The sequence below is a fragment of the Hipposideros armiger genome, unplaced genomic scaffold (assembly GCF_001890085.2).
Source record: "Hipposideros armiger isolate ML-2016 unplaced genomic scaffold, ASM189008v1 scaffold_324, whole genome shotgun sequence".
In the NCBI taxonomy this organism is placed as follows: domain Eukaryota; kingdom Metazoa; phylum Chordata; class Mammalia; order Chiroptera; family Hipposideridae; genus Hipposideros; species Hipposideros armiger.
In genome coordinates, this window is record NW_017731674.1 from 383,405 (window position 1) to 408,403 (window position 24,999).

The following is a 24,999-nucleotide window of genomic DNA, read 5'->3' on the forward strand; positions in this document are numbered from 1 at the left end:
TCAGCTCGGTGAAAGAGGAGAGTTCAAACTTCGTATAATTAGAGCGAGCTTTTAAAGATTTGCATGTGAATTTTAATGATCACCCTCGCTTCCCAGTCCTGTAATTCTACATGTGGCACCACCTTATTAATATATACTTAAGTGGAAGGAGGTGTCTCTGAAGTAGTTAGGAAAAAATGGAAATGATGGCACATGGCCCACTGTTACCAAGTGACTCTGGTGATATCCAAATGCCAGAAATGTGTCCTCTTAAACAGGATGTTATTTTTGTCCTAATGATTTATACTTTATTTTCTTAGCAAATATCCTTTTCCCTCTTCATCTAACATGGGAGAAAACAAAAACAAAAAAACACCTATGCTATGTTTACAAAGGTAAAAGCTTCATCTCTGTTTTTCCACTACTACAAAACTAATGAGATTTTTCTGTCATAAAGCTGACATTAATGGCACTTTGTCTTCAGAGAGTGATGCTAACACTTTATTTCCGTTTTCACTAAAACTCCTGACTAAGAAATGTCTTATATGGGTATCTATTTCCACTTAAGATGGGCTGGAGTGAACTCATGCCCTTCACTCACATTTACAAATAATTAAAAATAAATTGCTTCATTTCTAAAGAATAATGCTTTTTGCTACCAGAAAATCTCGGAAAAGTTCGTGTGACTCAGGAACTTCCTCCAACGCTCAAGGTACAGGTGGAGGAAGAAACAACGGGAGGCTGGAAGACGGGGCGGAGAAGGACGCTAACGCAGGAGGCTTCTGGGGACAGGATCCCACCGCTGAGCCTGGTGTCCCCCGAGCTGAGAGTTAGAACCACAGGTCATGCGCGGAGGACTCTGGAACTGAGCTGAAAGGGACCTCTGAGCTCACTTATCTGGTAAATATTACGGTGAAAAGGGGTGAGGCAACCTGGCAGATGACAAGCCAGAAAGGACCCAAGTTGCCTGGTTTCAGGTTGCTCCCACTTTCTGCCAGTCTGTGTCCACGTGGAGGTTCTCGCTCCAAGTCTGGCGGAGACAGCAGTGGGGCCCATCAGAAACCATGTTATGCTGCTGCCCCAACGGTGTCCCACAGACAGGGTTTGATAGAGGTTCTTTCAGGGGAGCAGGAGTTACAGGGCTGAAGAGAGAATTCTCTCAGCGACGTCCTCACTGTAGAATTTCACGTATTTAAGGCTGACTGTAATCTTACTCTCAGAGAATCTGCAATGGCCCAAAAGTTTAGAAACTTTCCCACAAAGAAGACTTAAGAATTCCTGAGTAAAAAGACAGGATGTTGGTGGATTAGTAAATATTTAAAATAAAAATCATTCCTAGATGCTTCACAGCTGGGGAAAGAGGTGAACACTGGCCATTAAACAGATTTTTATTCGCTGGCATCTTGTCTTCTCCAGCCTGATGCATTCCTTCAACCCCGTGTTTTCAGCAGCTGATAGACGCCGTTTAGAACCACACACACTCGGGAGAGAGAGGCATGGAGACCAACAAGGCGGGCACATCTGTGCACATCCTCGGAGCACAAGGCAAGCGTGTGAGTGACAAAGTAAAGGCAAGAGGGGCCACACGACACGCAGGGAGTGGACCTGGGAGAGTGTGGCTCTGAGAGCAGGCGGGAGCGACAGGCCACATGCGTAGACGGCTTCTGTGAGCGGACGTGGGAGACGGGCATCACCAGGGAGGGGAGCTGGCTGCACTGACCGGCATCCAGAGGCCACCTGGATGACAGGCTGGGGCGGAAGGACAGGTAGATGGGGCCCACGTGGGGGAGTCTCTGGGTCAGCCCCTAGGACTGAGTTGGCTTCGGTGGGCAGCAGAGAGGCGCTGATAGCTTCTGAGCAAGGGAGGACACGATTCAGGGATGTGTGCTGGAGAGAGGAGGCACTGAGGGCGGGGGCCATAGGGATTCGGAAACCATCACAACAGCCTGGTGGTGAACCGTTTCTCGGACTAGGATGGTGGTGGTGGGAGCAGAAAGGACAGAGTGGATGTGAGAGCGAAGGTATCGTTCAGCATGTCTGATTGACAGAGGACTAGAATAATCTCCCTCCATTACTTCCTGCCACTCTAAGCCGAGTAAGTGTCACCCGTGTCATTTGAGAACACAAAGTACCTAAGGAGGTATAATTTACGCTCACTGTGGCTACGGAAGCGGGTCTTCAGGCCTTCCAGAACTCCACATCCATCTCAAAAGCACACCTTTCCATCGGAAGGGCAAAAAACTGACAACTGTGTCCTAACCTATCTGCAATAGGAACTAGCTACTGTGAAAACTGCTCGCACCGGAGGAAAAAAAGGTCAAATTAGAAAGTTATCACTTCTCACATTTCATACTGCATTCGAGTGGAATGATGTGCGCTTTGCAAGGCCTCTCCTGGTTAAGGTGTCATCCTCTCCTACGGCAGCCCTTGAGGTAGGAAGGGTGGGTGCTCCTGGCCCCGTTTTGTACAACAGATCCGACTCCCACCGCTGGGCACACACACCGGGACCAGCCTCCCAACGCCTGGACGGGGCTCTTCCCATGGCACCTTGCAACCCCATTGCTACGTGGTCTTAGCCAAGGCCAAGTGGTCTGAGCTGTGGAGGACTTAAAATAGACGTGGGTTGGGTAACATACGGGTGCTGTGGAAACCCAGCCAGGGGAGCCGATGAAGGCTGCCCAGAAAACGTCCTCCAGGGAATGAAACAGAACCCAGAGCCCAGCTGGGAATTCCACGGCTGCCTTGGGTTTAGGAGTTGTTTATTTTTATTTCTTGGCTCGAACCTTTCATTCCTGTCCTTGTCTCTTCCAGCCTCCCTCCTCCTCTCCCTCCCTTTCTTCTCCCAGCAGCCACAGCCTCGCGCTGCACACACACACGTCTTATGTCTCATGCCACCATCTAAAACTCCATCTCGCTCTAACAAGCTCAGTCTCCGGCAGGTGGCACGATTTAAAATTAATACCAAAGGAACATATCGTGTCACGATCAGGCTTTGATTCATTTACCCTGCATATTAAAGACCCAGAAATAAAAGAAGCACAGTTCACAGGGAAAAAAAATTAGTGCAAAATGAGAAACTCTTTCAAGTGGCATTTCCAAGCCCAGTTTTTGTGGTGGGCTTATGTAATCACATGTAATTGTCTGCACATGTTTGGTGACACTAGTTCAGAAACGATTCCCAGCCCGCCAGATGACGTCAGAGGGGTCCATGCTGACACCCCACCTCCCGCCCCCAGAGTCTGAGGGCCGTGCTCTTCTGCACTACCCGATTAGGAAAGAAAGGTGCCAAATAGCAGACCCGTCGGCCCCATTTCCTGCCCAGTCACAGACGTTTTCAGTTCCCTTTGTGAGTGTGCCCATATTCTCATCCCCACACTTACACAAAGCAAAGCTCTCTCTGGAAAAATCTATCTTACATCTCAAAAAGATTCAGGAAATGCGTAAATGTATCTGTGCTTGAACCCCTCCTCCCCCTCCCACACACAGATACACACAGAGCCACTTAATTCATCTGGAATCTATTTTTGAGAACATACTTCTCCACCATGGCATCTTGTATTTTTCTAGGCAGGTTTCCGGCCAGTCAGCCATTGATACGGAAACAACAATTCATACGAGCACAAGAAGGCAGGGGGCCCTGCTCTGGAAATCCTTCCTAGAAAAGTGACACGACTGCCCAGAGATACGGAACAGGGTCAGTTCTGACCTCTGCTTCCCTCCCAGGGAGGGACTTGTTAAATATTACATAAACTCAGATGGGATTCTGCGTGAAGAAGGTAGAAAAGAAGGAATTCCTCACTGGAAGGGGCCCGACCAGTCACCGCACCGTCCCCGTCCTGGCGCTTGACCCCCACACACAGCGTAGCCCCCCCATGTCTGACTGCCCGGTGGGAAATTCGCGACCTCCAGAGGCAGCCCATCTCTGCACAACTCCACGAGAAAGGCCATCAAATGCGGGAGCGAAATGCGTTTCTCTGAATCTTCTACTCAGGGGCCTTATCTTACCCCCGTTAGGTGGACCATTCAGGACGAATCCAGTCTCTCACAGACCACGGCGTGTCTAACGCTAGTATGGACCACCCAACTCTCCCCTTCTCTAGGCTAAGAACCCCTAAGCCTTTTGGGGTTCTTTCGACCGTTTCCCCAGCTGATGACAAAGCTGGTATTCTCTCGACTCCTAGGACGGCCATAGTCACATATGATTTGACCAACAGAGTTGAAGGACTCATCACCTCCTTCACTGCCGACACTCTACCTCAGTTAATATAGACGAGGGTGACATCACTGCACCACGCTTTCCTTCCCTTCCTTCCGTCCCACATTTATTTTAATCATAACAACAACAACAACAAAATAAATGAATAATCATCCCCACCAACCAACAATAGTTTTCTTCAGTCGTTCTCAGCCCACAGTTACTCCCGGAGCCTATTGGGACCTCGAAAAGCCCAGGAAATCACCCTGATCTATAGAACAGCCTCCTTTCTCAGGCTGCCCGCTTGTCCCAGCTTGCTGTCACCGCTGCTGAGATGGCGGACGATTGATCTGAGAAATCAAGTTGGATTGCTGTCCCAAATCTACACTCGGTTCTCCTTGTGTCTGTCTGATCGATTTCACTCTGTGTGACACAGCTTGTCGCTACGGATTTTCATGCTAGTCAGGGCCGCCAGGCACCCAAGAATCAGGAGAAGGTGGTCTGCACCCCTTCCCGTCCCTTCAACATACGCAGCCTCTGTGCTGATATATATATATATATATATATATATATATATATATATATATATATATATATATGTTTTCATTGCCCCTCAACAGATTGGAGAAAGGTGTTTTTTAAGACCACAGACCTGGATGCAATGGAGGTTGGTGACCCGTTTTCCTCCCCGAGTTCCCAGGCCCAGCTTGTGGCGACATTTCCCAGCACTGTTGTACTCGGTGTCACCTGTTCAGCAGCTCCTCTCAGCTGAAGGCATGTGGCCGCAGGTGCTATGCAAACACTGATTGCGTCTGACAGCCCTGGATGCCAGCTGCCTACACGAAGCCACCCCATCGCCCCTTTTTTTGTGGGTTGAGTGCTGCCGATGGCAAGACCGATACAGAAACAAGAAACGAGGTGACCCTGAAGCTGAGATCAGTCCTACTAAGTGGCATGCGGAGCCCTATGGCTTTGAAATAATTGGTAGGGATAGAAGAGAACAAAGCGGGGCTGGTTTTCTTACACTGATGCCCTGCGGACTGTACATCTGACTGGCTGCGAGTCCATCACTGTATCCTCCTGTCTGGCTGATAACATGGCGAAGGGTATCCACCTAGATGAATGAACAACAACAGAGAGGAGGTTAGTCAGGGGGCGCAGGGCCACGAGGCACAGCAGCATCACACACACACCCGTCCGGGCACGGCCCATCAGCGGCGTCACTTTGGAGAGAGTCTTCCTGGGAGGGCTCCGTGAAGCAGAGGCGGGGGCTCCTGCGTGAACCAAGCCCAGTGTTCCGTCTGAGTTCAGCAGGTAGGACAGTGAAACGGTAACACAGCCGGGGCCCCCACCACTGAAATAAGGCAACGACACCGCGTGAGATGGCAGGGAGTGAAGGCATTTCCCCTTCCCTACAGGCCATCTTAGGTAGCTCTCCTTCGCTGGGGATCCTTGCAAAGCCAAGGTTCTATGCAGAGGGGACATGGTCAGCCACCTCACAGAGATGACAGGATGGTCTGAGGACTGAAACGATGCCCAGTTGTTTGGTCAGCTGGCCAAAGTCTGACCGTATCTTCTCAAACTTGTGTCCAGGCAGTTTCCCGAGCAGGGGAATAAATCGTTGGCCAGTTGGTCTATTTCAGGCATGGATGGCTTTCAGTTCCACATGTGGGGTGGAAAACTGGACTGCCGTGGCTCGGAAGTCCCCCAGAAAATGCTGGCCCCACACTCCCCTTCCCCTCCGCCACGCGGCTCCATGCTGAGGTGGCAGGACGACTTCCTGGGGGGTAGGGAGGATGAGCTGCCCACGGAGGAGCAGAGGGCGTACAGCACACGACTTGGTTTTGCTTCCCAACGTGAACTCAGGCTCATCACCGGGGCCCAAGCCCTTGACCTTCAGGAAGACTGAGAAGGGGGGCTCAGTCAGCCTGGCCAGTGTTTCCAAAGCTTCAGTGGAGACATGAGATGCTCAGGCGTTTGTCTCCTCATAATTACCGCCATATTGGGCAGACACTGAGTGTGGGAAACCCACAGCAGGAGGGACACCTGGAAACCGAGACGATGAGTGGACTGAATGCCTCCTCCCTTCCCCTTCCGTGAACCAAGGACACGCTGGTCCCACCTGCCCGATGAACCTCGATCCCCTCGCCCTCTGCCTCCTGCTCCTCTCCCGCCTTCCTAGCATGACTGACAAGCCAGAGCCAAATGCATTCACAAAGTGTGGACAAGATTCCCCACGACCATGGTTGTCTTTGTTTTGGATTGGTTTAGTCGATGGTAAGGTATTGTTTCTACACTTCCCTCTCTCCCTGCCTCTCCGTGTCTCTCGCTCACTCTGGAAGGAGGCAGGAAGAGCCAATACGACTGAGGCTCGTGGGCCCCATTGCATTCACCTGGCGGCACATTGGCTGGGTCCCTACCTGTGATTGCACGTTGGCTCCAACCTGGGCCCCTTGGTAAGAATCCCCATTGAGTGACTGCACGCTCATGAACAAATCTCCAGAGTTTGACATGTTAAAAGAACTGGAAGAACCTGGAAAGGAAAGAGTGAGGCACCTGAATCACAGAAAAGAAAAGGCTCCACCCCGCGACTAACAGCCAAGAGGGAGAGTGACATGCAAAGCAACCCCCGCAAATAAAAACCCAAATTAAAACAACGTCGGCAGAGCCTGGTTAGTAGCATGAAGAACAGAACAAGCAAAAAGGTGGTGTACATCGCCCGTGTTACGTGAAGCCACAGCCTACTGCAAGTCGCCTACCTCCCCTTAGCAACGTCAGGCTGAGAAGGGGGACCTTTACTCTTCTCCACTTCGCCTACTTGACGTGGAGACAGGCTCCAGGCCGAAGACCTCTCTTTCATGCCCCTAAAAGTCTAGGGTTGGCCCGGGGCCCAGAGACCGGAGAACGAGGGCCAGTCAGTGATAGTTCTGCCACCACCATGGAGCCATGGCCTGCTCAGCTGGATGCTAAACACATCGTTGCCAGACCCATCTCCTGTCACCTGGGGAGGGGACGCGAGGGCAATGCCCCGTTGGGGCTGGCCCCGGGAGATGGGTCCATTGACACTGACGATTTCTAGAAAAAAGGTCAAGTTCCTCGCTGGGTGGCAAACAGCCCAAGAAAGCCTCCAGGATCGCAAGAACATGGGTGAATAAGCTGCCCTCCCCTGCTGCCTGCCATTATGGAGGGAGACGAAACAGGATAATGGGCCAGGAATTCTCAGGCATGCATGGGATATGAAATGCTAATGCTAATAATAATAATAATAATAATAATAATAATAATAATAATAATAATGTGGGCCTCAGGAAGAGCGGTTAACCATCTGCCTTCACCTCCCAGAGAGGGAACCTTCTCCCAGAGTGTTAGCCATTAGGTTCATCCGGGCACCACCCGGGTGCCGGTGGTGGTTCCCCTGGGGAAACCCAGCCCACCCTCAGCCTTGACACAGGGTGTGGAAAAGCTGAAGATTATTCTGAAGTCGTCGTGCAGCTCAGCGCATGAGGAAAGAAAGCTCAACGTGCAAGGTTGGGTTAAAACATGACGTTAGCCTGAAGAGGAGAGACCTCAGGGACCCAGGTCAGTTCCACTGGCTGCTTCCAACCCTAACTGCTCCAACTGCCCTCCTGCCCTCATGTGCGGAGACACCATCATCCGTTTGGAATCGCCCAGCAATGGCTCGTGCCTCAGTGTGGACACTTCCTTCTCGCCTCGAACAGGGCCTGGGCTCTCCTGGAGAGCCGCCCTGCCTCCCAGGAGGAGCTGCAGCCACGCAGAATGGAAGGCTTTGTCTTCTCCACAGACGGCCCACTCACCTAGGGACGCATTCTAAACTGTGCCTCTGCCCTGTGCTTACCTAGTCATCGTGCCCTCAGCCTTCAAAGAGCCATCGAGAAGAACCACAGGCATTACTTGAGGACAGTTCACTGGGGACAGCCTCACGTTAAGAAGCAGCTCGGTTCTTCTGTGTTCTTTGAGATGCTCATCCACACGCAAGGAAGCACCAACCATTTTACTGCGTCCACTGATCCTCTCCTCTCACCCCCTTCTCGTGGGAAAAGGGAATGCTTTCTTTGGGGTGGGGACGACCAAGCACACCCGAAGACCTGTGACGTCCCCAGAGCTCTGCAAACACCTGCCTCATCGGCACCCATTTCTGTGCAGCGCATCCGGAAGGAATTAGAAAAGCTGTGTCTTAGGCAAAACAGGCCAAGTTCCGAGTGGTCCAGCTCTGGCCTGGACTCCCTTCCATCAGAGGGGACCGCTGGGTCCTCCCAACGTGGGGGTGAAGCAGGGTGTGGCCCAGGTCACAGTCTGACGGTGACACACAGGCCCCAGGCTCCTGTGCCCTAGCCACGTCCCTCTCAAGTCTTGCTTTTAATCACAGATATGTAACCTAAATAATACAAGCCGTTTTGTCATGAGTGTTACAACACATGCTCCTATTTAAATGCCATCAGAACCAACAAGAGTCGGCGCTGAGAAACCAGATTATAATTGTTCATGTGATAGCAGAGTTTTTGGTCCCCCGAGAGTGTTCAGCTAGAAGCCCAGGTATGCTGCGTCTCCTCCTGTCAAACACCCTGGAATAAATCCACACTGCAGGTGCTTGGCCGATGCTTCACTGGAAATGAGCGCACACCCTGAGAGAGGGAGAGACCGCCAGCGGCCACCCTGATGCCCGGTAACACGGTGTCCCCGGAACACGGAGGCCTGGAATGTGCGTTTACAAGATTTACACGGCCATCAACACAGATGATTGTAAAAATCTATGTGCACAGATAAATTGTCACTATGCCTGCCGCCTAATGCGCAGAGATAAATACGTGCATCTCTACAGCCTTCCTGTCCTTATGTGTCTGACTCAGGCCACCACCTGCAGGACCTGTCCCCACACCCGTGGCTGTGTTGTCTCAGCATTTCAGTGTCACCGGACGCAAGTACAGCACGACCAGGGCCTCTGACCATGATTCGTATCCAGGGGCAGTGACTGCACTGAGGAAGGAGACCAGGTGCCTGGAAAAGGGCCGACAGGAGTCTGCCCAGGAATCTAACCAATGAGGGGAAGGCACCGGAGGTGGAACGGACGTCTCACGGGGTGCTGACCTGGGAAGGACTAACCCAGGTAAGAGCCGGGCTCCCCTGTCGCGCTGTGGGATTCTCACAGAACTGAAACCGAGTCCCGGGCTTGCGGGCAAGGTCAGCTGGGAGCCTTATCTGTGGGCAGCCATACAATAATCAGCAATTACTAGAAGCATGCTGTGAGCGGTGCTCGCTACGTAAAAGGTTCAGAATTCGGCATGGAAAGGGGGGCAAGGGGCGTGTGCAAGCTGCCACCCAGATATTCAGGGCAGGGACAGAGCCCACCTGCCCAGAGAGGAAATACTGGATCACCTCTGGGTTCTAACGCATTTGCTAAGGCAGCTATGATGATGTATATGAAGGCGTGTTAACATCCGCTCTCATGAGACAACCTCCTGAAGACTGCATTTCTAAAGCAATTTCAGGAGACTTAAATTGGTGCAGGGAGAAAAAAAACAATTAACTTCATAATCCCCAAAATGGTCTACTAATGACAAAATCTTAACTTAGGGCACGGCTCCTTGTCCTTGGCACCACTGACATTTTGGCTAGATAATTCTTCATTGTCGGGCAATGGTCTTATGGATTGACAACGGTCAGCCACGTCTCTGGCCTCTAGCCACTCGCTGCCACAGAACCGACCACAGCAAAATGTGACAACCCAAAACGTCTGCCAACATTGCCGAGTGCCCCCGAGGGGGGAGGGCAAGTCCCCCAGGTGAGCACCAATGACTAGAGCCAGAATGGATTTACTTTTTCTTCCTTAGGGACTTGGCAGCCTCTCTATTTGCTATGATTCTTCCTCTCCAAGTTGAAAGTCACTGTTACTTCCTGTTCAGGGTGAAGTGAAACAGGGCAACGCTATCTGGTTCAATGTGAAATGGCTTTAGTGAGTGTGCGGGTCGGGGTTCTAGAATTCCAACTCCAGGCTGTGATCTTATTTTCCACTTAGACATCACAGGGGGAGAAACACAGGAGGAAAGAACACAGCAGACAACAGCACTGGGATACAGTCTCTCACTTGGTTTGAAAACACAGTTACAGAGGTTCCTGGGGGTTCCCTACAGGTGTCCGTCAGCCCCCCTGGATGCGTGACCTCCTCGCATCAGTGTGAACGACACAGAAACTCCTCCTAGGAAGCGGGTGTCCAGTGTTGTAATATGAGCATCTTCCACCAACCCAGAAAGGCACTCACCTCCGCCGAGGGCTGTAATGTGAATACGCACAAGGGCCCGGCTTCCGGCTCCCTGAACAGTGCCGGGAAGACCTTCCATGGCCGAACCTGCCGGTGTCCTGCCACACGCGTGCAGCTAAGCAAAAGAACCCAAATATGGGGGTGCTGAGCCCCAGGAGGCATGGGGCGGCTTAGCCAATCACAGATCCTGAGAAGACACTAACGTTGATGCTGTGTCATAGCAAACTTCTGTGACACACAGCCAACTGGACGTTAAAATATTCTCCAACCTTCCCAACAGGCCCCATTTTTCTGAGACTTTAACTCTTGCTTTTATAATTCACCCCAAATAGAAAATTCAGAAAAAAACCCTCAAGGTCACAGGAGGAGAATTGTGGACCCCAGGTTATCACTATTGTTTCAATTGCACCCCCCCAGTTTTGCTTTGCTTTCTGAAATTAAGGAAAACTTAATTTCCTTGTCTTCCTTCTAATCTTCCTCTCTGCTCCATCCATCGCGCTTAACCCCGCTGCTGTGAAATGCAATGTTAGCCAAGCACCTCTAAACGCTTGTGGATCCTCCCAGGTCCCAGTTCTGAGTGATTTTTATGAAACATGCTTAAGGAAATTGGGGACCCGGCATATGTCAACAAATAGGAATGTTTAGAAGTGGCCTAAATAAAGTTTCTGAAGTACCGCTCTCCACATAGAAGCCTCTAGGAGGAAGAATATTACTTGCAAAGTATCTTCCTTGGAGTAGAAATGAATTATTTGTATTTGGTAAAGCTTCTGGAAAAAAACAACAACCCTGCATCGATATTTAGGATATAAAATGTTCCCAGCTTCCAGAACTCTAGACTTCAAACTCAGCTAAAATGTACTGTCACATACTAACCTTTTATTTTAAACTTGCCGATTATGTTCATTGATCACTTATCCTTTCGAATTATTGAAGAGCTAACACACAACATTAGAAACCCCCTATGTGAGAAGTGTGAACGTTTTAAAGGTCTCCCTTTGTCTGGGCAATGATTTGGGCTGTGTTAAGAGCAAAAGGGCCCATTTGTCAGTTTTCCTGGGAAAACGTTTATCTGTTACAGCTCCATGTTGTTGCACAGATATAACAGGGGTTTCTTTTGTCTCCACTTAGAGGAAGCCGGACAAAGGGAACCCTCCGCACATTCCAACAACTTAATCATGACCGGAAGGCTTCACTCCCATTTTCCATAATAATTTACTTGGGGTTCAACACCGTCACACAAAGCTGACGTCACCAGAAAAATCCCTTAGAAAGCTGTCATCACAGACTGACATTCCGAGACACCCGATGTGATTCCTAAGCACAGACGAGGGGGTTCACATGCTCGCGTTTCTCCTTCCAAGAGCTTCAGGAAAGAAGAAAAAGTTACGGATGTAGTAACGAAGGGCGTCCGCAGGGCCCGTCGAAGGACTCACCATAAATCACGCGAAGCCATCTGCGAAGCAGACACATGAGGGACAGGAAAAAGTCATTGGATGTCTGTTTTGCATTATGATAACCTTTGCAGGAGTATTCCGTGTGTTTTTGCTAATGTTGACAAAACTGAGCTCTTTCCAAAGAGACGAGGGAAAATGTCTGCCTCGCAGTGCAATTCAACTAGTGTAGCTGGGGCTGAAATGCTTCAGAGCGGGCCAGCTGGGGACGAAGGAAACTCTGGTTCTGGAAGCTGTTAGCCTCGGTCCTTTGTCAATCACACCACGATGGGAAAAGAAGGAAACACACACACACACACACACACACACACACACACACACACGGCCCGCACACGGGACATATGTTGTTCACCGCTCCCCAACCTGGCGTGCTGGGAAAAACGAAAGTGGGCTGGACTTCCACATTGTGTTCCCGCAGCCATGTTTTAAAAGCCCGGGCCACTCTCAAGGGCACAGCGCCGCGGCCTGGAGAACCGCCACGTAATGAACACTTATACGTCTAGACGCTCCCGGAGGACGTGAGCATGCAGCCTTAAGTGTGTCCACGAATAACACCCCCCACCAGTAGAATGAGAACTGATTTTAGTGGACAAACAAATTTTGGAGTCAAAGACACCACATAGCCCCAGCCATGTTGGAAATGCGATTTTTTGGTAACCTGCTATGATCTGACATACTTAAATGTGCGACCCTTCAAAATTGGAGGCACCCATTCTCCTAGATGTGCAATGCTCCCAGCCCAAACCAATGCATCTGCTCATCGTGGGGGAAAATGTCAGCATCTGAGGCCAAACTTATTTCATAAGGAACTATTCCTGGTTTTCCCCTTTAAAACAAGTACCAGCATGTCCTCATAGCACACAAACACTAAGGTTATATTTTATGCATTATTGACTATGTTGTTTTCACAAGTGAAAATTCAGAACTACCGATATAAGGCACTCCCAAAAATATATTTTGTTAGCCTAAACTCTGAAATTAGTGACACAATGCAAAAAAACCAACAGCATAGCACATGACTGATATTATAACATAAAAACTGGAATCTGAATAATCTGAATTAATGATTGGCAATTTCCTTTGTTTGCAAAAAGAAAACCAACAAAATAAAATAGTCGAGAATAACAGATAGAAACAATGTACAGAAATAATCCTAGTCTGGCTTTGCTGACCAGAGCATTCTCATGAGACCCTTGCTCGAAGAGTGAATACTCACGCATAGAATGCGTGCGAGTAGGTGACCCAGACATTACGTGATGGGAACAGCAAAATAGACAAGCATGAAAACTGGATATGAAAGAGACTAAATGCTCGGACACCCGGGGGCCATGCCTAAGTATCAGGTCCAGCTTCCACACTGGTGTCTCTGGAAGGAAAATTTAGGGGTCTCCTCATCCAAACCAACCCCTCCACCTTAACTCGACACATCGGTGCACACTTCCAGGCAAGCCCATCTCAGAAACAGTATCACACCCTGCTTTTTTGGAAATGAAAGGAAAACCCACAGGGGCTTCAGCAACCCAGAAGAGAGTCCAATACATAAACCAACCAATCAGAAACCTAAAGCATGAAAGGAAAACCCCGATGCAGGAAAAACAAGTATAAAAATGGAGCACAATCCCCCCAAATCCAAAGAAAAACTAACCAGCTGAGTTGGGAGTTGAGGGTGAGTTAGCTTGGCTTCCATGGGCTGACACATTGGTAGCGGTGACAGCCGTTTTGGCCGCATAAATATTGGCTTCCTCTTGGAATTTACCTATGTTCTTCTTGTACCGGATTCGCTTATTTCCAAACCAGTTTGATACCTAGAGCCGTGGAAGAGGAGATGAGAGTGTTAACATTTCATCCTTCACAAACAGCGCAGCAGAAAAGGGCTAACGAGGGGGCTGACCAGCTGGGTGGTCTCATCCGATGTCTGGGTCTTCAGGCTTGACATGAAGGTCTGAAGTGAGAGCGTCCAGAGGAGCGGCCATATAAAAAGACATCCTCTCGCTCAATGTAACACCGTTCAGCAAAACCTTGGCAACAAAAACTTTCTTATGGAGGACTTGCTCAATTAAACCAGGACCCTTTCAGTTTAGGGAAAGCATTTTGAATTTGCTTACCTCCTAAGTATATGATTCTAAAAAAAAGGCATTTAAAAAAATAAGTGTAGTTTTGCAAGAATTTTCTTTGTCTTAGTCAATGCTCACGCTGACTTTGGGCAACAATAATACACAGACCTTTAAATATCCATATACGGTTATATCAACACATGGGTGTTTTCACTGAGGGAATCAATTCAAGTCTTTAGGGGTTAAATACTTTAATATAGACTAGATTCTTGGCTGCATTGTAGTACAGACCTCAGCATCCATAAACTTTGATTTGCGAGGTTTCCCCGTGTGTGCAAAACACGAAAAAACTGAAGCACACCGCTGATTACCCCTTTGAGTTCCAGGCTTGCCATGTGAAGTAAAATCAACCTAATTTACTTTCGTTTGTTAATCTAGCTCCTTCATGAGGCTCACAGCAGCTGTCTTGGCTCAATTCTGAGCCCCAGTTCCCTTTACACCAAGACCTGTGCCAGATAAGAGGAGACACGATGACAGTCAAGTGTCACTCCCCTAATTCTGCCTGCGGAAGGCAAGTTTTATGTCCCATAATCCAGATGTGATTTCACACTAAAATATTGTGGGTTTTATGTAATTACAAAACAAACCATGACTTGGGTGAGGAAAGAGGAGGTTGACAAGCCATGCACCACAGCCCACATATAACTTATATGTACCCCAACAACGACAGACCAAGAAAATTCTTGCAAAACTACTTATTTTTAAATACATTAGCAAAATGGAGCAATCTTATAAGTTAACCCTCATAGTCCTGCGCAGTGTATGCTACAGTGGAAATGTCACAGCTTTGTTATAAAAAAATCAAACCATACTGTTGCAATATTAGTAAATGAGAGAAAAAATTCTGTAAGAAAAGGCTTAATTTATTATTGTGCATGCTGGTGCCGACAGGAAAATACAGTTAACCCAGAAGGGCCCTTGTGGGTCCGTTCAAGACCACTGCGTATCTAATTCCATCCCAAACTCATGTTTTTCTTGATATAACTTTTCACTATTCATGTGCATCAATCATAATTGTGGTTGCTTTTTGGCTTCTGAGTGGAACAGAGAGAGGAAACGCGGCACGGAGGTTTTTCTGAGGGAACTGGATGAGCGGGAAGAAACGGGCAAAGGACAAAGGTAGTTTGGGGGAACTTCTGAGGCAGAAAGAAAGTGCCTGAGGGCTAATTAAGTCAGCTACAGGCGAGAACAAGGGGGTCGAGGAGGGGTCTCTGGGGACACCACCCATCTAAATGAGCAGAGCAGGCCTGGGAGGGAAGGCCCCAGGTCAGCTCAGCATTTCCTGTGTCGTCCACCTGATGGCGTCACACGCCTTGGACAATGTACAGAACTCGTGTCCTTGTGAACAAACTCTGTTCAGCTCCTTGGGATCTAAGGGTATGCTATGCTAAGGCATCAGGGGCACGCCGACGTCAGGGTCTGAGGCAAGTGGGACCACATTCTGAGCATGTTCAGTGCCCCGGGGCAGGGCCAGGGCGAAGGCCAGGGTGCAGTAAGGAACGGGAGCCCGGTGGTCCTGGAGAGAAGTCTCGTCTGGGTATTCCAACAGGGGTGTGCTTGTAGCTGTGAACATGGACGAGATCGCTTAGACACGGTCCTCTCGAATGTTCTCCAATGTCAAGTGTGCACGGAGTGCTTGGTGTAACGGGCTCCCGTCCTCCTGCTTCCCCCTCCCCCCGACACTGTGCTTCAGGGCTGGGGTGCGCCTATGAGATAAGCTCCTCACAAGCTCCCTGGGGTTGCTGATGTCGTCCTCTGTGCATCGCACTGGTGTAGATGATGCAACGAGAGGAAGGTCCACAGGTGGGTTTCGGGGGGACTTTGGTGCCTGAGCACATTTTTGTTTTGGATCATGAGCGGACTCAACAGTGAGTAGATTTCAAAAGAATCTGTGACTTACAAAAATGCTTCAGAACCACAGGCTGGGACATGAAGAGATGAGGGCGAAAGAAAGAAGGATATTCTAGGGCAGGGAGAACAGTAGATCCTCTAATACAGCGGTTCTCAACCTGTGGGGCGTGGCCCCTTTGGGGGTTGAACGACCCTTTCACAGGGGTCGCCTAAGACCATCGGAAAACAAAAAGATGTTTACATTACGATTCATAACAGTAGCAAAGTTACAGTTATAGAGTAGCAACGAACATAATTGTATGGTTGGGGGTCACCACAACATGAGGAACTGTATTAAGGGGTCGCGGCATTAGGAAGGTTGAGAACCGCTGCTCTAAGAAGACTGGGTGGGAGCGGCCCACAAGGAAGAAGGGAACTACAGCGAGGGCAGCACCAAAGAAGTCAAGGCGTAAGAATTTAAAGATGGAGGGCTGATGGAAGGAAGGAAGGAAGGAAGGAAGGAAGGAAGGAAGGAAGGAAGGAAGGAAGGGGGGAAGGAGGGAGACAGGAAGGGACAGAGATTTGGAGGGCAGGAGAGGAAAGGAAAGCAGACAGCTCAAAGGACATCCCCTAGGTTTGGGAACTAGATGGGGATTGAATCATGTGGTCTCAAGAACCACAGCTGGTGCTAGATGGGGCAACGAAGACCCAAAAAGAAAGCGTGGGTTTCCCGGAATCTCACAGTTGACTCTTGGCAGAAGCACGCTCCCAGTCAAGTGCCCTTTCCATGACATCATGTCATATTGTCTCCCGGGGGACCTGCTTGGCAATGGTGGAATAGCTTGGTTGCTGTTGGGAGGGAATGGTGTGACTGACATGGCCTTGGGGTGGGCGGAGGGAAAGAAAAGGGCCAAGGTACGTAAATAGTCATTTGACTGGACCAACTGTTTGCACCTTAAGTTTCCACATTGAAGGAAGTGAAGGTTGCTGGAACAGGCCTGGATTCCGTCTTTTACCTACATACAATACAGACTCGCTCCTGAAGGGTTCATTCTATCTTCAGGAGGGACCTGGAATTCTGAATCCCAGAAGCTGAGTTCAGATAACATAGAAGAGTTTATGCCTGTCACTCGCTGCCTGAGTCAGTGGCATGGTCCACACCTGGAGCCACTTCTCAAACATGCAGCAAACATCCAAAACACATCAAGCTTGTTTTCTCATGGACCCAGGGTCTAGAGTTAGATAAGGCTACTTAGATACGCAGACAAAACTAGGCCACCTGAGCTTGTCCTGATGGGTTGTCGAGATGGCAGATGACCTTTGGCTGGGTCACAGCACCTAAGGAAGGTCTGAGTTGAAAAGGAGTTCATCCTTTCTACCTTATCTTTCTGGAAGGGTGTTTCTAAGGCTACTGCAAAACCACCCACAGCTTGTTGGGGAGGCCCTGGCAACCTCTTCCTTGAGAACACCCCACTGGAGTCTGGAGTCTGACTAGGCCTGATTCTGCTTGGCTAAACACAGGTTGATGGACTTGGTACCCTGCGGGGAGAAACAGAAGCCAGGATTCAACTCCAGAAAGTACAGATGCTCAGCTTACACAACACAGCACCTACGTCGCTGGGAAAATGTTATGTGAAATTTCTCACTTGAGGAGGGCTCGTCTCCCTTATCCCACCCTTGTAAGGGAATATCAGTACATTTGGTTCTCTTGCATGTGACACAATCCCGAGAGACAGTTTCTGTGGTCGGTTTCAGAACTACCCCTCCTGGTCTCAACTAGAGGCCGGTGGGAGTATGCAGAACTCAGACTAAGAAGCTTGGATGGGCCCTCCGAGGAGACAAAATGCATGCACAAATACTATCGCCCACTTTTCTACTTTGTATCAGTGCTGAAGACTCGGCTTTATAAAGTTTGTATATCACGCATCCTTCTGTGTCAATAGGCACCTGCTATGTGTATTACTCTTTGGGGGGAGGGGACGCTCGGTGACATTTTGGGCAACCATTCCAATTCAATCGCAGTGATACGTTAAAATCCCTCCCCTCCCTTGGTGAGCAGGAGCACATCAAGAGGAGGCATTTGAGTCCCTTTCATTTAAAAGTGCCATTCTCTGACTTGTAAAGTTCCTGCGCTGGGCAAAAATAAAGTGAGCTAAGGAACTGAGTGTGTTTGAGAAAACACAGGAAAGGCAGGCAGCTTCCCGAACGCAGATAAGAGCCTTCCCCACGGGAAGCCACGGGCCTCGGCGGGAGGAACCCCAGCCCGGGGTCTATACGACGCTCTACTCACGCTTCCGCTTCTGCTGTTGTTCCAGGTACCTACCTACCCAGAAGCTCTCCTGTCTACACACATCATGTGCCTACCTGCCACCTCAGGGCTTTAGCTGGTGGAACCCGCAAAGGCAGGAAAGTTCTACACACAGCAAGGCTCCCGGGCCTTGCCGGGTGGCTCCACCCCCGCCGGCCACAGGCGGACCTGGGGGCCCTCACCTGGGACACGGTGATGCCGCATTTCTTGGCTAACTCCTCTTTGGCTTCCTCGCTGGGGTAAGGGTTGCTGAGATGGGAATAGAAATATTCATTCAGGATTTCCGTCGCTTGCTTGTTGAAATTCCGTCTCTTCCGCCTGCGTAAGGAGAAAGGAAACAGACACAACGACAAAGTCAAGTTCACACCAAATACACATAGAAAGGGAGAGAAGAGAATCCACTTCTGGGAGGAGACACATTTTTTTTTTTTTTTTAGCAAAAAGTAGATCAAAGGAGATTTGCGCAAAGGAGCTGGATGTCAAAACCATCACCAAAAACATTTGTTACTAAGCTGTGCATGGAAGGGTCACAAATATTTATGCAACGTGGTCAAGAGCACGAAGTTTCAAAACTGAAGCCATCTTGAATCCTAGATCAACTGGATGCCAGCTGGGTGGCCTGGGACGTGTCTCTGAGCCTAGGTCTCTCCAGCTGAAAGTCACAGAGACCTCGGGGGCGAGACGAAGGGAGAAGCGAGGTGACAGGGGCCACTCCCCAGCACAGCACCTGTGCGCGGACCAGGCTAGGACATTCCCTGGACAGAGTGGGGACTCTGCTTCCTCCTACCCGGTGCCAGGCCTTGGGCCTCACCCCTCAGAGCCATCAATTCAAGTGACTCACTTTTCACAACTAGTGAGGTAGAGATCATCCTCCCACTGCTCAACAAATAGCTGCGTCCCGCGGTGGCTCTGCTGGTCTGTTACAGATATGGACCAGGCCTGCCCGACTGCAAGCCCAGCCACCTCCTGGCAATCCCGCTTAGGGACTCAGTAGCCCTGAGTTCAACAGAAGTCACCGTTTCCTCTGTATGCTTGCCCCATGTGCGTGCATGCACCATTTTTAAAAGGCATCTGGGAAGCGGGCCTGGGATGGACTGAAATGACCCCTGACTGTTTCAAAGGAGACAAGTGACGTTTCCCACGCGAGAAGAGCTGCTGAAGAGGAAACCAGAGGACCGCAGGCATCTCTACTGTACTGGTGGCTGGAAGGAAGACCACTTTTTGAAGAAAGGCAATTTTCTACCTTTAAAAAAAGTGCTAATTGAACTAATGCAAAGTGAGAACATTTTACTGCCTTGTCCCGGAGAAGGCCAGTGGAGTGGGGAGTTGCGTGGGGACCCAGCTCATGAGATGCTGGCTGCCCCCCATCCCCAGCAGGTGGGGCCTCCTTTAAATCAGCTCTATTAGCACGTTTCTCTTTCTTGCTTTTATCCAAAGCTGTTCCTTATGGAAAAGGCTCCCAGAACATCCCTGGTTACGCCAGGATACAGAATTTCCCAATTTAGCCAACAGAAAGCACCGATCACCTTGCTAGACAGGAAACTCAGCTAATGTTGTGTTTTCAGGGTCCCACTTGGATTAATTAACACAATAAAGTACCTGATTTTACCGATGAACACCATCTGTCCACAGGTACAAACCACATCTGTCCAGGCTATGCCAAGACCAAGTCGCTCCCCCAAATCATGCTGAGTTTCTGGGTCACCCAGCAGCAGAAATTGGGCAGGCTGGATTTAAAGCCCAACTAGAAAGTCGGCATGTGTTAAAAGCTCATGCAGGAGGGAACTGAAGGAAATGGCCAGTGGCTCACGCGTCTGCGGGCTCGTCTGCACTAAACCTCTGGCTTCTCCTAAAGAAGGCAGTTGTTTGGGGCCCGGGGACCCAGACCCCAAAGGTGCCCCTAATTGGGAGGGCCTTGCTCACTCTCTCGGTTGTTTGTATTAGCATTACAGTGTATTTGTTGGGACACGGGGTTCAAAGGCAGCCTCTGGGATGAGGGGGTGGTGTGGGACGGGATGGCTGCCCCAGCTCTCTCGTGTCCTTGTGCTGTGCAGCCGTCCCTGGGCAGTCTCGTGACCTCTGATGTACCTGCTTCCACCTCTTTCGGAGGCAGTCTCGGTCTCAGGCCTGTGAAATCCAGGGACCAGAATTTTTCAGGGTTTCAAGAAACCCTGTGAAAATAACACACTTCTGAAGATAAGGTTATTTGAGCTCAGATGCCTGGTTGCTTTGCTTTGGTTTGAAGTGTTCCTGGCTCAGCAAGCTAACATTTGAGATTTCAGGCCGAGCAAAAGTGTAAAGCCTCAATGATCTAGGCTGTGAATTTAAGAAATGTGGAAGTTGGTTATTGGATAAATGCAGCATTTTAGGGACGAAACCTTTGGAATCAGAGTAATGGAGATTGGGCAATGTGGTTACCGTGGACATATATGGTTAACTCCCAAACGTGTTGTCCCCAGCCCTAACCCTCCCCTAGGGACATCACCCACTGACCACGGCACAGTCCAGGCACCACGCACAAACCCTCTCCCCAACTGGTCCCACCTTTCACCCAAACCAGCTCTATTTTCTTTGTTATCCACATTATAGAATGGCATCACCACAGAGCTGCTTCAGTGCTTTTGCGGATTCATTGATCCATTCATTTATTCATTCATTCCAACATTTGAGCTCCTAGCATTCATTCATTCATTCATTCATTCATTCATTCATTCATTCCAACACTTGAGCTCCCAGCATGCACCAGCACCAGCAGCTGGGAGTCACTCTCCCGCTTTCTGCTGTCTCAGCTTCATCAGGTGAAGCAAGTCTTTCAAAGTCGTCCCTTTTGTCCCATCCTTATCGTCACTGCTATTTTTGAAATGGCTTTAGAAAGCCACTGGCTGCCATCTAACAGTCTGGCCGCTGCTGTCCGACCGCACTTTCCGCAGTGAGGGAAACACGCTTTATCTCTGCGGCCGACGCAGAAGCCATTGGCCACAGGTGGCTACTGGGCGGCGGGAGTGTGGCTGGTGTAACTGGAGAGCAAAGTTTAAAATGGTATCTATTTTTGTTTTGCTTTAATTAAGTAACATTTAAAGGCATACAGCCACCTACTACAGCACAGCCCTAGACTGGTGCCTTCCAGAAACAGTGCCCACAGCAGGAAAGAACCCCACTCCGGGCGACTGTCCCTCTGTGCCAACCGGAACAAGGAGGCCAGGGCTGGCGGGAGTGCAGGAACTGAGCAAGCCCGCCTCACCGTGAGTCCTGCAGGTGCTGACCTTGAACTGGGCTCAGCAGAGCTAGTGCTGGGAGAAACACAGGCGCTGCTCCTGACTTCCCCCCAACTTTGTCCTTGGACAGAATGTAGTCTGGGCCCAACTTTTCCTTTTTTCAGGATCTGCCAACATAAATACCAACTCCAGCATCTTACCGAGGGGAATTTCCGTGGGGACGGCGGCAGGTACACACAGGGCGGGCCCAGACAGCGGCCACCCGTCCCTCGCACCCCACCGTGTGGCACAGCCTGCTCTTAAGAAGCCTGGCTGGCAGCAGGCCAGGGCAAGGCAGACGCACGGGGGTCCTGCCTCATCCCCACCCCAGCTGGGAAAGCGCCCTTCGTTTCTGCTTTCTCTTGACTGGCCCTGTGGAGTCCCACGGGCCCAGGGGTACACCGCTGGGGGGTGGTCTCATTTCAGGTCCCGGATGACCCAAAATGCACTGGGTAGGAGGGCGTTTAGGAGATGCCAGCGGGTTTGAAAGAGGTCTGTGGATTCCAAAGACCACAACTGTGAACAGAGAGAAAAATACTGGTACAAGTGACGTACGAAGGCTGAAAAATACATGATTCCACGGGTGAAAACATTCACTAAGAGAAGCCAATCTTTGATTAAAAGGGACACAACTACGACCACGAAATGGTATATTACCACGACACATCTGACGTTTTAATGATAAAAATCATAGGTTGGGGTTATTTTCAGAAATTGAAATAATGAAAGATGAAATCTGCCTTTATAGCAGATGGCTAATTTAAGATGAACTGTGGATCACCAAGGATACCCACACCCTGAGAGATATTTAATCAATTATCAAAATACTCTTCTAGTATAAAAAAGGCACCAACTTACAGGCTGGATAACGGAAGCCAAAGCAATCAATGCGATTTGCATAAATCCTTTGGTCTACAGAGTCGGGGACAAAGGGCTGATGGCTTGTCCTCTGCCTTAAAGGACCTTTCTAGCCATGGGTTTCCACTGCACTCTTTGAACTTGGTAAGCTCACAAGCAGCAATGCCAGACAGCAAACATCAAACCCTGAGTGAAGGTTTGGCCCCATCAGGCCAGCGCCTTGTCCCTCTGCACCGGGGACCCAGCCCATCCGTCTCTGCACGCCTAGAACTTAGCCCAGAGCGTGACACGCGTGCCCTACCTGAAACGTGTGTGCACTGACCTCAGTGCATATTCAGCCCGTATGTAGTGTGGACAAGATCCCAGCTCTCAGACTGGAGAAGGCGAGTCACTGCTGTGTGCCCACAGTCACAGCACGTACCTGTATAGGAGGTACCCCAAGCGCCTGCCGTTTTTGTCACTGTAGCTAAGTCACCCTTCCTCCAATCCCATGTCTTCATGCAGCTCCTGAGAAGCAGGGGCGTGTCCAGCCTCGCAGCCCTCTCACCCTGACCTGGGAACCTTCCTCCGCCACCACGGGCTCAGCGTTTAACATGGTGAACACAGACCCTGGAGAGGGGGGACCGGCGCGAATTCCAGCCCTGGGTGGGCGGTTCTCAGAAGACCGACGCCCCGGGGACTCACCGCGCATCCAGGAAGCGGGACCGCAGGATCATGACGGCCTCGCACGTGCTCTGCTTCAGCTGCATCTGGATGGAGCTGAACTTGCGATGGATAATGCTGACCATGCGTTCGATCTCCTTCGGGGAGATGGGCCTGGTCCGGCTCTGCTCGCGCAGCAGGTTCATCACGTGGGTGGTGAACTCGTTGCAGGCCTGGAAGGGCAGGACAGTGAGAACCGGCGCGAGGGGGTCCCGGCCGCAGCGCGAGGGGGTCCAGCTGTGGCACACGTCAGGTCTGGGTGGAAGGCTGTGTGGCTGTTATACAGACTTGCGCAAGCAGGGGACGCTGGGCTTGTTTGTAAAATTTTGTCAAATCAGAGGCACAGGATAAACGCCTGGAAATCCCTGCCAGCCCACTGGACTGAACTTTTTACCACGATGTACTTCTTTTTTTTTTTTTTTTATAAGCTGAGCCATCCTGCCACCTGTTGGCAGCTCAGCGGCTGCTCAGCTTGGGCCGGGCATCGAACCGCTGCTGCTCAGAGCTCGCACTCTTGAGCGAGCTCTTAACCAACTGAGCCACTCAGCCAGCCCTAAGGGGAAAAAAATTCATAATCATATTTTTCATGACTTTACTACTGTGAACTACAAGAACGCGAATTCCAGTATAAAACACACTTCCCGGCCCTTGACCCCAGCGCTCACAGACAGACAGTTTGGGGTCAAGCCCAGCATGAACTCCCTGTCTTGTCCATTGCCTCAGACACAGCAGCACCTCTGAATGTTCAGTGTGGGGAAGAGTATGCAGCCAGGAGGGTGGGGTCATGGAATCAGACGCTGTCTCTCTGTCTCTGCCATCTGCGCCTCCGTCCACTTGGACTGTAAGAACTCGCTCCCGCATGGGCCTTCTGAAGACCCACTACACAGGGACCGTAACACAGGGACCCTGTCCCCAGGGGCCCCGAGACAGCAGCAGCACATCCCTCAGGGGAGTCGGGCTTTCCTGGCAGAAAGGACACCCTCAGGCTGGAGACCAACATGCCGTCAGCTCCAGAAGGGAGGCCCTTTTCCCTCTGTTTTCCATTACAGTTGGGGAGACTGTGGCCCAGAGACAGGAGGGCCTTTCCCAAAGCCACACAGCGAAAGGTGGCCGTGAGGCTGGCCCCGAGCACCTCCTACCCCCAGCCAGGGGCTTGTCCTGTCCCGGAGCCCCCTGAGCGCCACCGCCCTTTCTTGTAGTTCCTGTTATTGTCATCTGTGGCCCGGTTTTCTTAGCTGAACATCCAATCAAGAATCAGTTCACAGGCTGACTCACAGCCCTGTCATGACACTATTAGATTTGTGACAGAAAAGGCTGCCGTTGAGCGCTGAGGGGCCCAACCGAATCTGACCAGCAGAAACGTGTCCGCTCACAACAGCGGGGCACTGCCACCTTCTTGTACCGAGTCCCTTCGACTTGTCCATCCTGCAGTGACAATAACACACTTACTGTCGGTCTCTCTAAGGAATCCCTCAGGGTTGGTTGGCCGAAGGTACTTAGGCAGACACATCTCATGGGCTGTGTCTACACTGGGTACTGGGGGGCCTGGCTTTTGCAACCTCATGAGGGTTTGGGTGGATCCTTTCACTACTCAGCACCTCATGTGGTTCATCTGAGAGTGGACATAATTGTTCCGAGGCCTTTAGGAGGCCTGGCAGTTGCCATGCTCTTGTACAGAGACTTGTGGACGGAGTAAATCCCTCACCTGAACACAGCACTGGGGCTGAGGAGGGGCACACGCTGCCTCTGGGACCCCCTTAGCTGTGGGACCTTGGAAAAGTACCTGCCATCTCTGTGACGTGGGGATGAGGACACCCAGCTCAACGGGTGTGGAAGGCATTCAGTGAGTACCATCCACGTGTCTGGCCACATAAACAGGTGTCATTATCTTCTCAAAATACAGGTAACTTAGAACTCTAACATGATTGGGTATACTTCCCCAGGCCTCAGTTTCCCTCTTGGTAAAAATAAAGGGTCTACAAGCACCGTCTTTCTACTGTACAGGCACGTGCTCATAACAAACCCACAGAA

General features: G+C 50.4%; 1 protein-coding gene across 3 annotated transcripts in view; it reads right to left on the reverse strand.

The window, feature by feature from the left end:
* PBX1 (PBX homeobox 1) overlaps positions 1-24,999 on the reverse strand; it is a 253,995-nt gene that overhangs the window by 34,656 nt on the left and 194,340 nt on the right. For 2 of the 3 annotated variants that reach the window (XM_019660679.1, XM_019660680.1), the window contains exons 3-7: positions 22,951-23,141; positions 18,337-18,472; positions 13,548-13,707; positions 6,595-6,707; positions 5,199-5,288 (exon numbers count right to left, since the gene is read on the reverse strand). In XM_019660679.1, coding sequence (XP_019516224.1) covers positions 5,199-5,288; positions 6,595-6,707; positions 13,548-13,707; positions 18,337-18,472; positions 22,951-23,141 — 690 coding nt within the window. The remainder of the gene's footprint in view (positions 1-5,198; positions 5,289-6,594; positions 6,708-13,547; positions 13,708-18,336; positions 18,473-22,950; positions 23,142-24,999) is intronic. The other variant, XM_019660681.1, reaches the window with a different exon arrangement.